Source organism: Protopterus annectens, chromosome 3.part1 (genome assembly GCF_019279795.1).
Source record: "Protopterus annectens isolate FY-2018-M chromosome 3.part1, PAN1.0, whole genome shotgun sequence".
In the NCBI taxonomy this organism is placed as follows: Eukaryota; Metazoa; Chordata; order Ceratodontiformes; family Protopteridae; genus Protopterus; species Protopterus annectens.
Window position 1 is genome coordinate 1,325,509,946 of NC_056732.1, and position 20,741 is coordinate 1,325,530,686.

Genomic DNA, 20,741 nt, shown 5'->3' on the forward strand with positions numbered 1-20,741 from the left:
TAAAAATTTAATTTATATGGTCAAATGTGATGTATGTGACACATACTATTTAGGAAAAACAGTTGTAAGCTGAAAAAGCAAACTGGGGACCATCTATTAAAAATTAATAGGAAAATAAAGACTACTGCATTATATAACCATATAAGTGAGACAAATACCACACACCAGTTTAAATTTATGATTTTACAAACTGTATATGAACACATCAGAGAAGGAATATAGCTAATGTGACGGAGAATGAGGAAACCAAGTGGATTATTCGGTTCAGAGCGTACATAGCTCCTGGTTGAAATGGAACAGTTAGTATCAAACCAATTTTAGAAGAACTACAGAATAAGGGGAATTAGAAGCTGTAACAGTAAATTTTAATGTTGAGAATGGGTCATCTGATTTTATTTCCTTATTTAAATGAACAATGTGCTTTAATTGTATTATGCCCGAGGAAGCTGTTTGCGAAAGTACTGTACTTGGCATAATAAAGATTTTTTAACTCAAAGACTTTTAACTTTGACCACCTTGGCTCTGGAGAAACTTTCTTTTTATTCCTCAGGATAAGATCCAAGGCACAGCTGATATCCCTGGTTAGTATAAAAATGCAAATAATGCAAAATTGTTTCCTGTTTTAGAGTATCTGCGCATGTGTGTGTGTGTGTGTGTGTGTGTGTGTGTGTGTGTGTGTGTGTGTGTGTGTGTGTGTGTGTGTGTGTGTGTAAAAGCAGCTATTAAACTTGAGTGGAAAAGGTTATTTACTGAGATATGTACAGTATAATTAGATAACTAAAATACTTTCCATAATATACTCTTGGCGCATGGATCTTTTTTCTTATCTTCTTTTTTCCCTTAACTATAACCTGATTTTTCATACTTGACGTCACAGGTCATTTTTTTTATTTTAATTTTAACAGGAATTTACCCAATTTGTGGGCACTGAAGTTTGTGTTTGGAACACACCAATAATTTAATATTATAATAGATATGCACTTAATTGGTACACTGTATGGATCAGAAGAATCTGTTATGTGCCAATCATGATTGTAATTGTTTTCTTATTTTTTTTCATATCAACTGCCTACTTGCAATTCAAGATGTCACTGCTATAATATTTGTTGTGGCCAGCAGTAGCTACAACATGGTCATACGGGAAGATAACAACACAAATCGACTTCGAGAAGCCTTAGATTTGTTCAAAAGTATCTGGAATAACAGGTAACTAATTCTGCAGTAATGACTTCTGCACCAAACACTACTCATTGACAAATGAATTTTATCCTAGTAAAAAATGTTAGCATTTCCTCACTCTACCATCACAGCATCTTGCTATGTATATTTCTAGTAATTCACTGCAAAATGTAATGCATTAACACTTAATTTTAGGATCATGTATTAACAGTGAAAGTAAGAACGTGAGAAGTGATAGGCAGATGTATAGCTAGCTTTAAACTGCAGCAAGCTGTTTGCTACGCTTTATTCCACCCACTAACTACTACAATTATGTGTTGCAATACCAGCATTTAACTGCTGGTATGCTGTAGAGATCAAGATAGCTGACCGCACCCTCTAACAGTTTATGTCCGGGGCAGCTGCCCCACCCCCTTCTCCCCACCCTAGCTATGCTACTGATATTTGGGTTCATACCCTGTTACTTATCTGTTTACTGTCCACACTGCATTTTCCCACCAGCAGCACTTTGTTGCTCTTGTCATATCCCTGTGTATGGCATGAATTAATTATAATTTCAGTCCCTCAGCAAATTATTTTTGGTAGACAGTTCTGTGCGCCTTCACTAGATTATTTTAACACTACATGACATAAATGGGTTGTCATAGTGGTGCCGTTGCTGTTAAGTGTTGCTGCCTCTAAGTATTTGATTCTCTAGTCCAGCTCACATCTAGGGTGCCTTCTCTGCAGAGTCTGTACTACCTTCCTGAATCTGCAAGAGTTTTTACCAGCCTTTCTAGTTCTTTCTACATGCCAAAAAATATGTTGTAAAGTGCTAATCCCCAAACTGCCCAGAGTTATGGTTGCCGTTTGTAAGTCTGTGCACATCCTGTGATAGGCTGGTAACCTGCCTTTGATTGGCTTCTTTGCTTTCTGCCTTTTAAGTATCAGCATAGGCTTTGGCTCTACCACAATCCTGAACTGGATAAAATGGGTACTGGAGAATAAATGGAAAGACATAAAATGCAAGACAGCCCACTGTTCTGTGTCACAGCACCTTGTCCTTAAATACAGAGAAAACCACCTGTTATTTTGCATGTTGGTTCTGAAAACCATAAGGCAGAAAGGTACACATTCACAGACAAACTCACCCAACACATTCACTAACACTGTGGAATTACCAGAGTAATGTATTTTAGTGGGAGATCTAAGGCATGTTACAAGATAAAAAAAAACACCAAATAAAACAGAAAAATGAACACAAAATATAAAAATATTTAATAACCCCTTGCTCCATGTAGCATTTTATTTTTGATTTTTAGGCAAATGTGATGTGTGTATGTTATTTGAGTTGTGTAAGTAAAAGGCTGAGAAGATTGCCTGTGTGATGGCAGCAGCATCCCCTTCATTGTCACAGCAGTCTACCAAGAACTGCATCTAAAGCATTGTGCCTTCCATCATTCAGCCTACACACATGAAGACTGCTTTGTACAGATTAAGAATGCATTGCGTTGTGTCATACTTTGAATAGTGACAAGCCACAGGTATACATTATTATTCTGGGAATAAGGGATGCGTTTACCACTTGAATTATGAATCATTAGGAGATCCGATGGTAATATCTGAGTGTTACTGGGGTTGAGCATTTAAAATTATCATTTTGGCAGTAATCAGGGAAGAAGGGTTAGGATATGAACCTTATTATTTTAACATAATTTATACACTATGATATGAACCTTAACTGGTACATTAATTCAGTAATTTATTTTGCAGTAAATATGTACTTTATTAGGAGACAGTGAAGCAGTGCTACATGCAATAACAGAACTGTGTTTAACCTATGAAACAGAATTAAATAGAAGGAAGTGGCAAGCACAGCTCTCACGTAAAATATAAAAAGTTTATTTGAAACACGAGAGAAGTTAGCACTTTAGTATCTACTAGAGCTGGTACTTATGAATGCAGACATTATATTTTTTGTAAATATGTCAGTAATAGTAACATCTTTCAGCATCCTAATACTGGAAAGGTTTATACCTTCCAACATTATGCTGATTGTGCAACATGTAACATTGTTTATTTGTTTTTTTGTGTTGAATGCCCTTATTTTTACCTATAATGACCACTAGACCCCTTAGGAATAGGATTGGGCAGCATATTTACTATGCAAGTATTGGGAGTGATAAAAGTGCCATAGCACTACATATTATGGATAAGGGCATTAATCATAATCTTTTGTTCATGACTTTACAAGTGATGGGCCCTAGTAGCAGGCTTGGTGATAGGAAGAATGATTTAGAAATCGCTGAACAAAAATGGATAGTTTTGCTTCAGGCTGATAAGCGCTATGGGCTTAATGAAGCAGTTTCCTAAAAACTGTTTCTCAAGAACAGGAAGCTACCTCATTAATAGATTATATTTTTTTGTGTCATTTTTTTGTGTTTTGGTTGTCATTCTTTTATATTTTATATGTTGTATTTGTATTTAGGTTGTTTTGTGTGAATGGCCATACATTTTCAAGGTTGAGTGCCTTAATAGTGAGAACTTGGTAATGGACATAGTATTCCACCTTATATGCATTTTTTTTTGTTTTGAAAGATTGCTTTATATATATATATATATATATATATATATATATATATATATATATATATATATTTTTTTTTTAGGATGAGAATAGTAATAATTTGGACTTGATTTAAAAAAGTTGTATGGCTTAATTTTTAATAATTCTTATAGAAAGATATATTTTAAGTGATGTTCTCACAACGTTAGGGTCATCATGCTCATGGGAGTCCTTGGTTTGATCTTGGTGGGGTAAATAGGTACTCCCTATATAAATGGATTTAATTTTCTAATGGGGATAGCATCTTAAAAAAAAATTGTATTTATGGTTGGAAGAGGGCTTTGTTTTAATGGTTAGAAACAATTTGGTAATTATGTAGTGACTAATATGACCACATAGAACATCATGGTGTTAGAGTTATTCATTGCTTAGCAATGTGAGTGATGTTGTACTCTCAAGAGACCTCGATGAGATCTCTGTAAAGGGTAAAGGAACCTTGCTCAATATGAATGGATATGGCTTTTCATTGGGGTAAGCATTGAGAATAAGTTAATAGTGTCTTTAAATGAAAGTTGAATTAGAAACAAAACATGTGCTAGTAATATGGTTTTAGTCAATGCTTTTATGTTTTTTACATATGTAAGTTTGACTTTCCAAATACTTAAAAGTCACTTCTACCGGAAATAGGTTTAATTGTGTTTTACATTGTTAAGTGCTCTTGGCTTCAGACTGGTTGATGTATTTTTTAGAAATGTTCATTGTTTTTAGTGTTTTATAAGTCTGAGGAAGCGTGGTAGATGTTCTTCGTGTTTCACTGTTGCAGTCATCACACTTGGGTTATCTGCCTGCAGGTAACCCTCAGTTAATACCAGAGTCATGGGATTTCTGCATGGGATGCTGTTGCTTCTTCCATGACGTCAGGTCATTAGGAGTATAAAACAGGCAGCCAACTCCATTACATCAATCTTTTTTGCCGAGAAGGAGCCAGAAGCAGTTCACAAGTGCCCATCAGCCGCTACTTGAAATTTTCGTTTTTCAAGTTTCAAACCTGAAGACTTCTAAAGCTAAGTACCCCATTGGGGATTCTTTTTTCTTGCTCTAACCGATGTCAGAAAAAGTTAACAATTGTCTTGCCTGTGGAAAGCAAATACCTCACAAAGATTTTCATTCTTACTGCGTCACCTGTTTAGGCCCAGATCACGACTTCCCTTGCTGTCAGTTTTTTGCCTTGTTTAATGCCCGAACCATTCATCGTCGGGCTAGTTTTGTAGCTAAATTCTTTTGCTCTCGTTCTCCGTATTCCGAAATGGCTTCGGTAAGCCATCCAACTACCGATCTTCCTAAAAAGTGCAAAGATAAAGACAGAGACAGACCACATAGGTCAAAAACTGCAGACGATGCTTCTGTTAAGCTAGTCGCCAGTCTGCCGGTACTCAGTGAGGCACCTTTGCAGCCCCTGATGCCCGCTTCTACAGATTCACAAGCCTCTGCTGAGACCCATTCGGAGTCCGGTATGCAGTGAGATGATTCTTTGGCTACAAAACCTGCAGATGTCTCTACCTTGGATGGGTCCGGAGCCGCTGTGCAGGCACCGGCTTCTGAGGGTGTATTCCAACCTACCGATATTTGCATTAAACCGACAACATTTTTAGCTAAAACTACAGAGTTTCTCAGGCCCAGAGTATGCACTATGCCTAGAAAACCGACGACCAAAGCACATGCTCAAGCACATGCTCAAGCTCCCATGCCTCAAAAACAAATGCTTAGAATGGCTGAAGACCTTATCACCCTAATTATCACCCTGCTAAGAGACCAAGAACTGAGTTTCTTTCTGATTCTACAGACCATGAATTTGATGACTCTGACCCTTCTGATTACCAGGACATACCCTTATCTACCTTTTTAGGATTCAGATGCAGAGGAATCCATTCCCTCTGCCTCCCCTCCAGAGGATTTTTCCTTTGGTGAAACCATGCATACTTTAAGAGAGCATTTCCGCTGAGAATGCCAGGATTATCCTCAGTCCAAAAAGAGACTCAGAGAATTTTTAGAGTTGCTTCAGCATAGGCTCCTAGCTATACCCCCTGTCCTGGATGTTGTAGGTGATGTATTCATGGAATCCAGTCTTACTCCAGACACTTTACCACCGGCCCCTAGAAAACCTGACAGGTACTACAGAGTACCTGATTCTCACAAATTTCTCATTAAGAATCCTACTGCAGATCCAGAGGCCATTTCCCAGGGGTCTAAAGGTATTAAAGCTACTACAGCCAAAAACTCTACTCCTGCAGACAGGGATTCCAGAACTTTAGACAGATGGGGTAAGAAGGTATATACCTCTGCAACTCTGGCCATCAGGGCATTGAATTGCCAGTTTCATATGTTGAAGTACCAGCAACATATTATGGAACAAATTAAACAAAAAATGGTGTTACTTCCAGATTGTGCAGAAAATAAAGATTTGCAAAAGTTAATGCATTCTACAAACCAAGTTAGTAAGCATACTTTGCAGTGTGGCTTTGATGCCCTAAAAGCATCTTGCAGGGCTGCAGTCATTGGATCTGTACTGAGAAGGCATGCTTGGCTGAAGGAACAAACCTTGCCAGACTATGTCAAATCAAAATTACTAGACGCTCCTTTAAATCAGGACCATTTGTTTGGCATCAAAGCAGAAGAGGTTCTTAAAAAGATGTAAGAAAAAGCTAAATCTATGCAAACTGTTAAAGAATTCTTACAGGTGCAGCCACCTAGATTCAGTAGGCATTGGCGTACAAAAAAACTTTCCTTTCCAGCCCCTTCCAGGCCTTCTCAGTTCAAACCCAGGGCAACCAGACCACCAAGACTACAGTCTCAGGGTATGCAGCGATCTAAACAGTGGAGTGCTCCCACCTCAAAAACAGGTAGTGGCAAGTCACCCCCTTGTGGTAAACATTCACAATGACTTGTCAGTTATTCTTTCCAGTCCTGCCCATCTACTTGCGCCCCTAGGAGGAAAATCTGCCCGTCATGTCAAAAACTGGATATCCATTACTCAGGACCGATGGGTTCTAAACATTGTATCCCAGGGGTACAGATTCTACTTCCATTCCCTGGCAACCCCAAGCAGGTTTCCAGACCTTCCTCCAAACCAGTGGGCAGAGGCTCAAAAGCAAGTAAATTCCCTGCTCAATATCAGGGCCATTCAACCTGTTCCAAAAGGGGATAGGGTTTCTACTTCAGACTGTTCCTGGTGTCCAGGAAAGAGGGCTGTTGGCACCTGATCCTGAATCTATCAATTCTCAACACCTTTCTGGTGGTCCCAAAATTCAAAATACCAACCCTGCAACAGCTTCTCCCTATGCTAGCCAAGGATGCCTGGCTAGTCACCCTACACTTAAAAGAAGCCTATCTGCACATCCCCATAAGGGAGTCTAGCAGGAAATATTGCCGTTTCAGGGCAGGCTCTATGCACTATCAGTTCTATGCACTTCCCTTTGGCTTATCTACTGTTCCCAGAGTATTCACAAAGTGCCTGGCTCCAGCCATTGCATACTTCAGGCAGAGAAATATCCAAATGTTCCCATACTTGGACGATTGCCTGATTCAGGCGGACAGTCAGGAATTACTACTTTAACACCTGGCATTTGTAAAAAGACTCCTATCTTCATTGGAGTACACCATCAATGAAAAGAAATCACAATTGGTGCCCAGTCAAAAAATTGTATTTCTGGGAGCAAGATGAACACAACTTCCCAGATGGCCTTTCTCACTCCAGAAAAACAGGTCTGTTTGAACAACTACTTCAAACACATGGCCACCAAAACCCAGCTATCTGCAAGGAAAATACTGTAAGCCCTAGGTTCATGGCCTCATGCATTCTACCAATTCCATATGCAAGACTGCGTATGAGGAAACTTCAGTGGTACTTAAAAAGTCTTTGGTGCCAACAATCTCAGGACCTGGAAACAGTCATTCCAGTCATTCCTTGTCTAAGGGCAGAGTTCCTCTGGTGGGCAGAAGCATGAAACCCCAACAAGGGACTGCCTTTCACTCAACTCCTTGCCGTCCAAATCCTGACTACGGATGCATCAGACTATGCATGGGGGCCTCACATGGCAGGTAAATGCATTCAGGGAAAGTAGAGCCCAGGACAAATTCTCCTGCACATCAATCAAAAAGAGATGTTAGCTGTACAGTATGCTCTGACAGCCTTCAAATACCTAAGCCTTCCAGGACAGCTGATGATAAAAACAGACAACACCACAGTTATGTGGTACACAAACAAGCATGGGGGAACCCATTCTTACCCACTCCGCAGGTTAGCCATGGCCCTGTGGAACACAGCCTTGAGCAACCAAGTGCATCTGCAAGCTCAGTTCCTGCCAGGCAAACAGAATTCACTGGCAGATGACCTAAGCAGAAATCTCCTGGACCCACACAAGTGGAAATTGGAGCCCAACACCTTCAACCTTCTAATCCAGAGGTGGGGAACACTGGAGGTGTACCTCTTTGCCTCCCCCTAGAACCACCAGTTGAGCAAATTCCGTACCAGGAACCCTCACAGCAGGGCCTGGAAGGTGGATGCCTTATCCTTCAAATGGGAAAACCTCTCAATTTATGCCTTTCTCCCTCTACCCCTCTTCTCAAAAGTACTACTCAATATCAGACAGGACAGCCCAAGGGCAATTCTTATTGCCCCAGATTGGCCACACCAGCACTGGTACCCACTCTTATGCAGTCTGACAAGGATGCCACCCTGGCACCTTCATCAGACACCTTCCCTGCTGTCTCAGCAGGAGGGACAGATTTTGCATCCACAGCTACAAACCCTAAACCTTGCAGCTTGGCTTATCCCCTGAATGCTCCACCAGCAACCCTCAGCAAGCAGGTGCTGGATGTCATTCTTGAGGCCAGAAGGCCTAGTACTAGAAAATCCTATGCTGAGAAGTGGATAAGATGTTGCTCTTGGAGTCAGTCTCAAGGAAAGGGCACAGCTGTGCCCTCCTTACCTCACATCCTTGATTACCTAGCAGAGCTACTCCACAGAGGCCTATCCTTCTCCTTCATTAAGATTCATGCCTCTGCCATATCAGCTCATTATAATACTGAGCCACTTCTATTCCCCCACCCTCTCATCAAGCAGTTTGTCAGAGGGGCTAACAACTTAAGGCCCTCTAGGAGAGCACCCATCCCTGCCTGGGACCTTAACTTTGTACTGGAAAAACTCACGCTCCCCCCTTTTGAGCCTGTAGCTTCAGCAGAGTTAAAATTCCTTTCCAGCCTTGCTTTTAGCCATAACCTCAGCTAGAAGAGTGTCTGACTTACAGGCACTAATGTCTGTGGAACCCTTCATTATTTTCTGTGCTGACAGAATTTCCCTCAGGAATAACCCGTTCTTTATGCCTAAGGTGGTCACCAGTGTGGCTCTAAACCAAGCCATCCATTTGCCAAACTTGTTCCCTAATCCTCAAAATAAAGGGGAAAGGATCCTGCACTCCTTGGACGTGCACATACAGCTCAGGTTCTACCTTGACAGGACTAAACCTGTCAGAAAATCTGTCCAACTGCTAGTCAGCTTTGCTACAGGGGCAGGGGGCAAGGCTATTTCAAAGCAAATCATTTCCAAATGGATAGCACACTGCATTGATTTCTGTTACAAGCATCATGGAAAACCTACCTCACAGGGGATCAGAACACATTCAACTAGGGCTACTTCCTCCTCTACAGCATTTCTTAGGGGAGTCCCTACCAGGGACATTCTGGAAACTGCATCCTGGAGTTCTGTACACACCTTCACCAAGCATTACCACTTACCTATTTTTTCTAAATCCAGAGCTGGATTTGCTACAGCAGTCTTACAAGGCCTGCTAGCCAGCCCTAATACCTCTTGAATGCCTCCACCCTTCCTCAGCTTTGGGAATCAACCCAAGTGTGATGACTGCAACAGTGAAACATGAAAAACATAGTACAGTTGTGTACACTTACCATAAATGTAGATGTTTGAGTGTATTCACTGTTGCACTCATGGTTTCCCTCCCTCCTGCCCACTGTTTTTCTCTATCCTTTGTACCTATCCTCTATATGGCCATTTTTTATGGCAGGGGTATTTACTTTTTACTGGTGGTGTTCCACACCATATACTAGCTTCTTATTTGGGGGGCTCCTGACATCTAGGGCAAGAAAAACAGATGTAATGGCATCGGCTGCCTGTTTTATACCCCTGACGGCATGGAAGAAGTGACAGTATCCAACGTAGAAATCCCAAGACTGTGATATTCGGGCCAACTGAGAGCTACCTGCAGGCAGATAACCCAAGTGTGATGACTGCAACAGTAAATACACTCAAACATCTACATTTATGGTATATTTGCACTGTGACGACCGTGCCCTGGCCCAGCAATCAAGGAGCCTCAATACTCATCACTAACACCAGGGAGGTCGTCTCATAGAAGAGGAAAGGATAACCAATACACATAGTAAAGTACAATTTCCCTTAAGTGCACACAGAGATCACAGTCAGTCTGGGGCTGGTTGCTCCCTTGCTCACCAGGTCCCCAATAAGACTCCCCACTGGCACAGCTGTAGGGTCCAGGTCTCAGCCTAACTGGGCAAGCTAAAACCTCCAGTATCCTCTCCGTCCAACCAGTGCTTCGTGTCCCTGCCAAGTAGCTGACACAACACACACACACACACACACACTTTGAGATAAGTATTTATACAACTTCACAGACACTCTTGGGAAAGGCTGACACAGATTCTCCAACTGTGCCCCTTTATCCAGACTATACAGTAGCAATTACTGCCACCACCCAGTTAATAATATCAGCTACTAAAAGGCCCTTAAAAAGGTGTCCAATTATTACTGTGCAATATTAATATCCAATGGTAGTATGACTAACAGTCAAGGCTTACTTTAGAGTGGCCTATTACAATAAGCTCTATAAATATACAATGTACTCTAGAGCTTATCTCTACACAAATCAGCCACAAGTAGAAGGTTTTAAAAATATTTAATAATAAATAATTAAAACACAAGACAAAACTACTACGCCACAGAGATATCTAAGAGTTGGAAACATAAAATAATACAGTATGACAGGTCTGATTTCAAAGAAAAATACCTAATTAATCTTTACTAGCTTTAACTATTCCTACAAGAAATCATAGTGCTAAAACTTACATGTGAGCACAAGGCAGAGTGCCGATAAGCTGGATATCCAAGATCAAAATGCTTTCAGTCTCTTGTGAGAAAAAGTATTTAAACATTACTAACAAACATGTCTCTAAGGCCCTTCCCAAATTACATCATTTTTGACACTTAGGTTTTCCCAGTATTCATATTGCATAATCTTAACACCTGGTCTGAGTTCTCTGGCCATAAACTGCATTATTTAATTTAGCAGTCTAACACCTGCACAGAAACTTACAACAATAGAAGACATTTCACATGTATATTCTAACAGAAACTAGAGCAATAAAGCACATTCCACATCTAAATTTTGGTCATAAACTTTAGCCTTAAAACAATGGGCATGAAACCTTCATCCAGCCGCACTGGAGCCAAATTCTAATATGAAAGGATCACAACATGCTTCACTGGGCCAGTAGAGTGCAATGTTGTCACATATTTTGCAGTTCCACATTTCACAGTAATCTTTTACACTCAAGAAAACATGCTTGTATTTTACATTTATTTACAAATGCCAGAATTATATATCAAATTCTATTTGACTAGGCTGGCAGCCTTCGCCCATCTCTCCCCAATCGTCACATACACAACTGTACTTTCCATGCAAAAGCACTAACTTCTCTCTTGTTTTGAACAAACTTTGTTTTATGTGACAGCTGTGGTTGCCACTTCCTTCTATTGTATTTTTTGCTGCTTTATCCGTTGGGTTGTTAGGTGGACTGCCTCGCTGTGTTATATTTTTTGCTATGAAACAGAATGTTGAAGGACATGTTCCTAGCGACTCCTGTTCCTGTATTACCTGGGGACTTTTCCTCATTTGTGGAGAATGCATGCTAATTCTATGCCTCGTGTAGGATGTGCGATGTTGCCAGCTTATGGCAGGGAGCTGCAGGGATGTCAAGGAGCAATACAGTGATGCTACTCATTCTAATTTAATTTGGTTCCCTGTCAAAGCAAGAGCTAAGCTAGTAGCTTGTAAGTTAATACAAATGTGTTACATGTAAACAGCTGTCCCTTTTTGGCACATCATTTCATTATGAGGTCCAAACCTAAGACTGTAAATGAGAAGCTTTACTGCTTCTTCAGTCGGACCTCTACTCAGTCCCATTAAGAGACAACAGCAGTGACCCATGGTGCATTCTCTTTTGTAGCAACCAAGATTGCAACATAATTGCTGTTTACTTTACAATGAAAATTGGCCTGCTATCATTTAAAGTGCAGCTGATAAAACCTTTTGCTAGATAGAAAAGGTGACATTTTGTGAACTACATAGCTAGGGAAACCCTAAACTAATACCAGGGACCCTCCCTGGTGGATTTACAAAAGAATTTACAGATTCATTTATTATCCCTTTTTCCTTTATATTTGAGAGTGCACTTGGTCTACACTAATGCATGTCTTAATGTGCAAACCCTGGAAAGTCTACTTATAAGGTTTAAGATAATTTGGGGAGAAGTAATAAGTTTACAGTAGGGAATATTAATTATTAAGTGAAGATGTATTAGGGAGACCAAGAAGGGAAATATAACCAAAGAGTATCAATTTCTGAAGAATGAAGTATAGAAGATATGGTATATGAGAAAGATCACTACAGCATGTGTGAATTCAGCAGTAGAAACTTAGATGTAATTTGGTTTAGAAGATGTGAATTCATTAGTAGAAACTCAGACATAATTTACATTTTATTCCCCAAGGTACAAAAACTGGACTAGACTGGAAAGAAATTGTATCTTGCATGAGTATGTGTACTGTGTTTAATTAAAAGCTTTGACATACATCTAATAACTATTTCAGATCTTGCATGAAAAACTGAGATAAAGATGTAAGATAATTAAGTAAAAATGGGGCACTGGAGCTTTACATTTTATGTGTTGTAGAAATGATTCAATAGTTATTGGGGAAAATAGAAATTTCGGCAGAAGGGTTAGTTAGTGAGTGGGATAAAAAGAAGACTGAGTTTAAAACATGGAAGAAATAAGACAGAAAGGTATGGGGGAAAGGAATTATTTAGAAGGGTTGACGTATAAGTATTGCAGAATAAGGTGAATCTCATAGAAAAAGAGGAGGAGGAAAGTACAGTTGTGTACACTTACCATAAATGTAGATGTTCGAGTGCATTCACTGTTGCAGTCCTGATAGTTGGGATTTCCGTTAATAAAAGCCCTCGACCACCCTGACTGCCAGAGAAACGTATTTCCCCTCCCAGGCTGGCGGATGCCTTAGCTGATGTCAATATGCTCAGGTATAAAGGAAGCCAGCCTGAGTCATCACTTCAGTATTTTCTTGGCCCCATGAAGACGGAGTCAGGAGTCAAGTAAAGGAGAATAAAGAGAGGGGGAACCTAACCCAGGGTAGCCTGGGGAAGTGCCCAAGGTCATCACATTTGGTAATTCAAGGCCTACCTTGTAGGCCAAGGAGGTAGTAGGGAGGGAGGCAAAGAAGACTGCAACAGTGAATACACTCAAACATCTATAACTGTAACAAAGAACATCGTAACTGTACCATGTTCTTTGTGTTTCACTGTTGCAGTTTTTACAGTTGGGAAGATTCCCAAAGCTTAACTGAGGGTGGATGGAGATCCAGTAGAGGAGAGGATCCCTTGCAGGGCTGCAGAGGCAAATCCTGCTCTGGATTTGGAGAAAGCTGGCAGGTGGTAGTGCTTTGTGAAGGTGTGCACAGAAGACCAAGTGGCTGTTTCCAGAATGTCTTTGGTGGGCACTCCCTTAAGGAAGACTGTAGAAGTAACTGTGGCCCTGGTAGAGTGAGGTCTAACCAAATCCAGGGTTTTTTGCCATGATAGCTGTAACATAAAGAGATGCACTGTGAAATCCACTTGGAAATGGTCTATTTAGAAGCTGGTTTTCCTTCAGATCCGGGGCAAAGATTATGAACAGTTGATCTGATTTTCTAAAGGACTTTGTCCTGTCTACGTACAAGTGTAACACTCTCTGCACTTCCAGGAAGTACAGTAATCTCTCTCCCTTGTTCTGAGGACTGGGAAAGAAGGTAGGCAGATGGATGGTTTGATTCAAAGACACATCAGTAACCACCTTAAGCATAAAGGAAGCCTGTCTTTATGGCAGATGATGAAAGGCTCTACTGCCATTAGGCCCTGTAGCTCTGAGACCCTTCTAGTCGAAATAATGCCTAACAGAAGAGCACTTTTCCAAGTGAGGAATTTTAAAAAGGCATTAGCTGCAGGTTCAAAGGGAGGCAAAGTAATTTTTTCGAGCACATAGTTGAGGTCCGATGGAGGTGTGAGTTTCTTCCTGGAAGGCCTAATGTGACTGACACCCCTAAGGAATTGTTTCAAGAGGGGATGTGAGAAGGTAGGTGGGAGAACAGGAATGTGGGAAGAGATGGCTAAGGCATGTATTTTTATGTAGGAGTAGGAAAAGCCTTTATCCACTAAGCTGGCCAGGTACAACAGGATGGCTGAAATGGTAGCTGAGCTTGGCTCAAGGTGGTGCCTCTGGCTCCAAGCAGAGAATCTTTTCTATTTAGCTGCATAAGATTTCCTTGTGCTAGGCCTTCTGGATTCCTTCAGATGTTTTGCACCTGTTGATTTAGGCTGATGTAGCAGTTAAGTGCTGAGGGATAATCCAGGTTGAGAATTTCAGGGTCTGCAAATTGGGGTGTACTATCCTTCCTTTGTCTTGGTTGAGGAGATCGGGTCTATGTTAAATATTCGAACGCTTAAATGTTCAAATCGCTAAAGATTGACCTTTAGTGATCACACATTTAAATGTTCGAATATTTAAAAAAATTTAAAAAAAAATAAAGTAAAAAAAAAAAAACTAAAGGGTGTAAGCAGGGAGGCAAGCCCCCTGCACCCCCCCACATGGGGGGTGCGCCCCATGCTACTTAAATATACCAACTCCAAGATCACGCTACAGTGTAGGAAATGGGAAATTAAGCATAAATGAAAAAGTGAGTCCATGGGAAGGAGAAGGCATCCATTCTCCATGCTGATGCCTTTCTTGTCCTGATACAGAATTTCTCCAGCTGAACATTGTCCTCACTAGCAAACAGGTCCACCTGTGGGGTACCCCATTTCTGAGTTATGCTGAGGAAAATATCTCAGGGCAGGCACCACTCATGGATGTCTGTAAAGTTTTTGCTGAGGTGATCTGCAAGGGTGTTTTGTACCCCTGGCAGATATTGTGCTAGGAGGTGAAGTCCCATGGAGTGTGCTGTCTCCCAGACTTGCACAGCTAGACGGCACAGGGTGTAGGAGTGTGTGCCTCCTTGTCTATTTATGTGCCACATGACTGTGGTGTTGTCTGTCTGTACTACCAGAACCCCCTGGTATCCATTTCTCTTTAAATGCCAGTAAGCTTTTAAGAGCTGCCATGAGTTCTTCCCAATTTATGTGTCTTTTCTTGGTCTGGGAATCCCACAACCCGTGGGTCTGGAAATGTTGGGAGTGGGCACCCCCATGCGATGTCTGAGATGTCTGTGGTGAGAGTCTGGCCTTGAGGGGTGAATTTGAAGGGCAAGCCCTGATTCTGTGTGCAGGCCTGTACCCACCATGTGAGCTCCTGTTTGAGGCAAGGTATCAGGTGTATGTTGGTGCCCAAGGTCTGAGTGCTCTGGCACCACTCATTCTTTAGATACCACTGAGGCTTTCTCATGTGTGTCTGAAGAGTTTCTCCCCAGGCCTCCACCAAAAATTGGCTTTGATGTCCTTCAAGGATGCATCTGCAGTCCTTACAAAACAGTTGTCCCTGTCAGCCAGCAGCCCCCTTGCGTCGCCGGATTCTAAAGTCTGGTCTGGGCTCGGCTGGTGTCGCGACCCCGGCGTCATAGCTGCAGTTATTATGGTGTAAATAGGCATCCAGCCGCCATTTCCTCAGTCTAGTCTTCTTGCCGCAGCGTGGCTTAAAAGCTTTAGCTGCGGTCAGAACCAGAAGGAACTAGAGAGAGATTACTACTACAAGTACCAAAGACTTCTAAAGGCTAAGTACTCCGTCTTGACTCTTTCTTACCTCAGAAAAGTTCAGAAAATGTTTGAATAACTGAAACAAATACCTCAAAAGAATACCTCATAAAGATTTCCCTTTTACTGGTTACCTTGCTTAGGCCCAGACCACTGACGTAGCAGCTGCGAAGCAACCGCATTTACGCCTGACGGCGGTCTGAATTTGCTGAAGAGTTTTGCTTACATGTTTTATGCTTACTTTGCTTACATTATGCAAATTTCCAAAATTAAGGAATAATTTTCTAAAAACTGCGTCATAAGTTTCCGCACTTTCCGCATTACCGCATTGAAACACTTGATAAACCAACCTTGGCTGAAACCGCGGCTGACTTCGACCGACCCGGTTCTTCAGCTTGGCGAGGCAGCTGCCGCCCCGAGGCCTCATCCAGCATCATCCCACTGCATCCTCCCACCTGCTCCTGGTTCATCTACTTTCCCGTTTTGGATATTTCTACCCCTGCGTTCTACCCTAGGAGCGCTGTGGCAGGGCTGAGCGCATCTGGTGTTGCCTGGGGCTTAAGCAGCCCAAAAAAAGCAAAACTGCAAAAAAACCAAAACAAGTAGCCAAACTCTCTCACAGTAAGCCCCCCTTTGTCCAAATGAAAATGCTTAGTCTAGATCGGGATCCTCACCACCTCCAGACCAGACACCAACTCCTCCCAGACACCCACCTCTCACAGAGAAGAGGCCCACTGAGCCAGATTCTTCAGATGGAGCCAGTTTCAGAATCAGATAATTCGGACCCTCCTAAGCCCCTTTTCTCCAGAGGGACTCTTTTCTTCCTGAGAATTTTTCTTCTGCAGAAACCTTCTGCTCTTCTGCCTCTCCGCCTGAGGGTGATTTTCCTTATAGGGAAAACCTTGCATGCTATGAGGGTGAACTTTCATGGCAGGGCCCAGATTTTTCAGACTCTTGCCAAAGGCTTAGAACTTAGTTTGCATTTGCCTTTAGGCCTTTGTTTAGCTCCTCCTTCTCCATTACTGACTTGCTCTGATGCTCTTTAATGATGCTGCTCTAGTTCTCTGGCTCTTAAGGCCCCGGCCCAACACCCATTGGGGTTCTACTACCACACATTTGTTTGTTATCATTTTGTAGAGGGCCCCCAACAGTCTCCCAAACTATCTCCAGGGACCTACCCTCCGTAACACCAAGTGGACAAAAACTTAGAAGGGAATCTAGGGGCCTTAGAGATGGGAGAGATGGGTTAAAGCCAACACTGTTCTTCAGCTTTCAGCTCATCCTGGTCGGGAATGTTCCATTCAGTTCAAGAATTTAATGAAATGACTTAGAAGACAAAACTAAAAAAAATAAATTCCTTGGAACAACCATTAAAAAACAAAAACATGTACATAATGCATAACAGAGCAGTAAGCATTTCAGTCCCTGCACCAGTGCTGAATTTTGACTTACCAAGCTATGTCTAATCATACAGTCAGATGCACCTGGATCACATGCACATTGTTTAGACTCTCCTTGGACAGACCATGCCTTCAAAGCTCCTAGATGCTGCCATGGATAAGCTCAATTTGTTTGTGCAGCCCCTGCACAGAGTGCTGAGAGGGGGGAGAGAAAGCAAAATCTGTCCCAGAGCAGCAGGATTTCTTTCAGGTCAGCCTTCCAAGGTTAGAAGCAGACACAGCCTTCCAAAATTGGTCCTTTCCCAGACCTCCAGGCTCCGAGAGAGGCGGCAAGGGGGCTCAAGAGGCAGGGGGGGTCAAGCAGGTGCCAACCACAGGGACGCCAGTGGCAGGCTAACAACCAGCGAGGTACAGCCCACAGATCCAGCCACCCACTTCCACAGGACAATCACAGTGACTTAGGCGGGAAGAGCAGCCCAGGAACAACTAGAGGCACCCTTAGGCACGTACTGGTTTCAGTTTTATTTAATTTAGATCAAGGTTACAAATTTATTTTAGGATCCAACCAAGGAAGGTAGACCAATAAACCTACCTCTCTACCAGAAGACAGAAGCTCTAGAGCAAAATCCCAAATCTACTGACAATGCTGAAAGAGCAAGAAACCAGATTACTAACTCACTCTTACTTTATTCCAGACCCAATATGGGGTACCAAGAAGGACCAAATTCAGACTCTTTATTCTCATTTTTCCAGAAACCCAATCCTAAACCTTCTCAAAAAAATTCATGGATCTGTACCTCATTGTTCACAACTTCAAATGCTGAGAAGGCTTGTTGCAAAATTCCTCCCATGCAGGAGCAGGGTGCGTTGGCCAATCACGAAATTTGCAGAAGATACCTCAGATTTCTTGCAGGATCAGAGCATTATCAATTCTCTCACATATTCCTTTCTATTGATCTACATACATTATTCAGCAATGCCATCAATCAGCATTGCTCTTACAGCTTTATCTATTGACTTCAAAATACCTGCTAAACAGCTGGACATCAATTAACAAATCAGAATTCAAAAGGTCCAAACCTGGGCAAGGGCTGGTTACACTCGTCAAACAAACAAAACCTGCACAAAACAACAAAAGAAAGATTTGCTTAGGTCAATAGATGGACAAATCAAAACAATATTGAGTCAAAGGCTGGAATATGATACCATCCCAAAGGATAACCTTGTGCAGATCAGGACACATCAAAACAAATGGCATTCCTGACAGTGAAAAAACAGGAGCAACAGCACCTGCTTCCATGGCATTAATCATGCCAAACCAGCTAATTGAGAAAGAAAGCCTGGCTGCACTGCGGTTGCATGGCATCCTGCATATTGATTTCCACATGCCAGACTGCATAGAAAGTTACACAGTGAAACCTAATAGAATTATGTGGGCTCCAAAACAAGAATTCTAAAAAAAGGGCCCAATAATTCCTCCATGGAAACAAACCCAATTCCCATGCGCTTGACCTGTCTGTCAAAAAAGGCAGTGCGACTGCCTCACAGTTAACAAAGCCAGACTCAATCACAGCTGCACAACACGCCACTCGTTGGGGGCGGGCATGCTGCCTCGCAACATAAAAGGCTTTACAGGCAGTTACGTAGCAATCCATTGCACCAGAAAATACCTCAAAAAGGAAAACTGGCAATTCAGGCATTGATTCTGCACACCATTACCATGTCAGCCACTGGGCAGGGGGGACAACACCACGGTTACTGAGCTTGCGACATCAACAAACAAAGCACACAACACACATTCATAACATTCAGATGGCTGGGGACCTCTGGAATGGAACACTGGAATGTGCTTCAACATCTCAAACAATTTTTATTGCCAGGAAAAAAAAATATATAGCAGACATCCTCCTAAGAAGACATCGGGATCCATGGCCAATGGTAAAATCGGCCGCATCAAAACCCACCACAGGGAAATGGGGGGAAAATGAAATAAAGGAATTTGCACACCCACACAATCACCAATGACCCCACCTTTCCTTGGGCCAAAACCACCCTACCTAGGAATTCCCAAATATTCCTTTGATGCACAAAGGTGCTATTGAGCATAAGCAACACATGTATCCATTTCCCCTCCTCTTTCCTTGATGAGGATGAAAGCAGACGTATTAGGATCATCCTGAAGGAGCTCCCTGATAGCTCAAATAAAGGCAGGCAACATTACTATCTTGGAGTGAAACAACAAACGGAACAAACTCTGCATGAGTTTAGTTGCTCTGGCTGCATTGAACAACATCAAAACAATGCCAGAAAAACTATCCAAGAAAAAAAAACACTGGCAAATGGAATGCATAGATCATTGCATATAAGCCTTATTTCAGAAAAATTTATCTCAAATCCTGGAGGGGAGCAGAGCTTGGAGAGAGAAAAAAAAACTCATAAAAAAAAAAAAAATATCAAAATGGAATCATTATACTTGAGAGATGTGTCAAAAAGCTTGGAGGCTAACATTCGTAACATCCTGTAGCATCTCAGACAATTTCCTGGGAATTCACTTTCCAAGACATCTGCATCAGCCATTTGCTCAGATGGGATTCAGGAGGTATTAACAGCAGCCTACAACCTCTTCCTCCAGCATTCAGCAACATCCTCTGCTCAGGCAGTACCAGAGAGGTGAAAAAACCAAACAATCCCAGGGAAGCCACCATTGCCAGCATGGGACTTGAACTTTGTGCTAGAAAAATTGACACTCTTAGCTTTATTTCAACCAGCACAGCCAGCAGAATTACAATAGTTCTTGACACTTGAAACTCTTTCAAGATCTGAATCACAGGCAAGAATGGCAGTACAGCCCTGGGGATCTTCCAAAGTATGTATCCTTCAATCTCTCCATCACCTACTTTTATCCATGAGAACTAATCCTACTTTTATGCCAAAGGTGGTCTCCACCTCAGGACATAGCAAATGCAACCTACAGACCAGGAAAATTCTTCCCCAACACAACGGATGTACAAGGTTGATTCGCGTACTATGTACATAGGGACCAAAATTTAAAAACTGACCAGAAAGCAGACAGAAAAACTGAATCGCTACAGGTTTTAATATGCAACAGGATGGGAAGAAAAAGCAATCTCAAAAGGAGCTGTCTCTTAAGTGACCCTACATGCATTTGACTTTGTTAACATCTTAGTGGGAAGAAAAAGATCTAAAACATCAGGCCTCAATCTTACGAGTGGCTACCAAGCTACTACCATTTTACGCTTTGCTAGGAGTCAAGGACGTTTATACATTATGGCTTACTGTTAGGGCACGCTTATACTCAGATGCTTGGCATTTACTAACATACTTTTATACCCAGATCCCGAGCAGGTTTTGCCACTGCTGTTTTTAGTTTCAGTCACCATAACACCCATATCTTATTTCCAAGGACTCCTAGTGCATCTACCCATCTTGTAGCCAGTCATACTACCAGACATAAATGTAGATGTCGATAGGCATCACACAATCTTATTT

At 41.9% G+C, this 20,741-nt stretch overlaps 1 protein-coding gene across 2 annotated transcripts in view; it reads left to right on the forward strand.

Moving 5' to 3' along the window:
- GNAL (G protein subunit alpha L) overlaps nt 1-20,741 on the forward strand; it is a 2,475,953-nt gene that overhangs the window by 2,326,410 nt on the left and 128,802 nt on the right. For both annotated transcript variants that reach the window (XM_044067360.1, XM_044067361.1), the window contains exon 9: nt 1,086-1,206. In XM_044067360.1, coding sequence (XP_043923295.1) covers nt 1,086-1,206 — 121 coding nt within the window. The remainder of the gene's footprint in view (nt 1-1,085; nt 1,207-20,741) is intronic.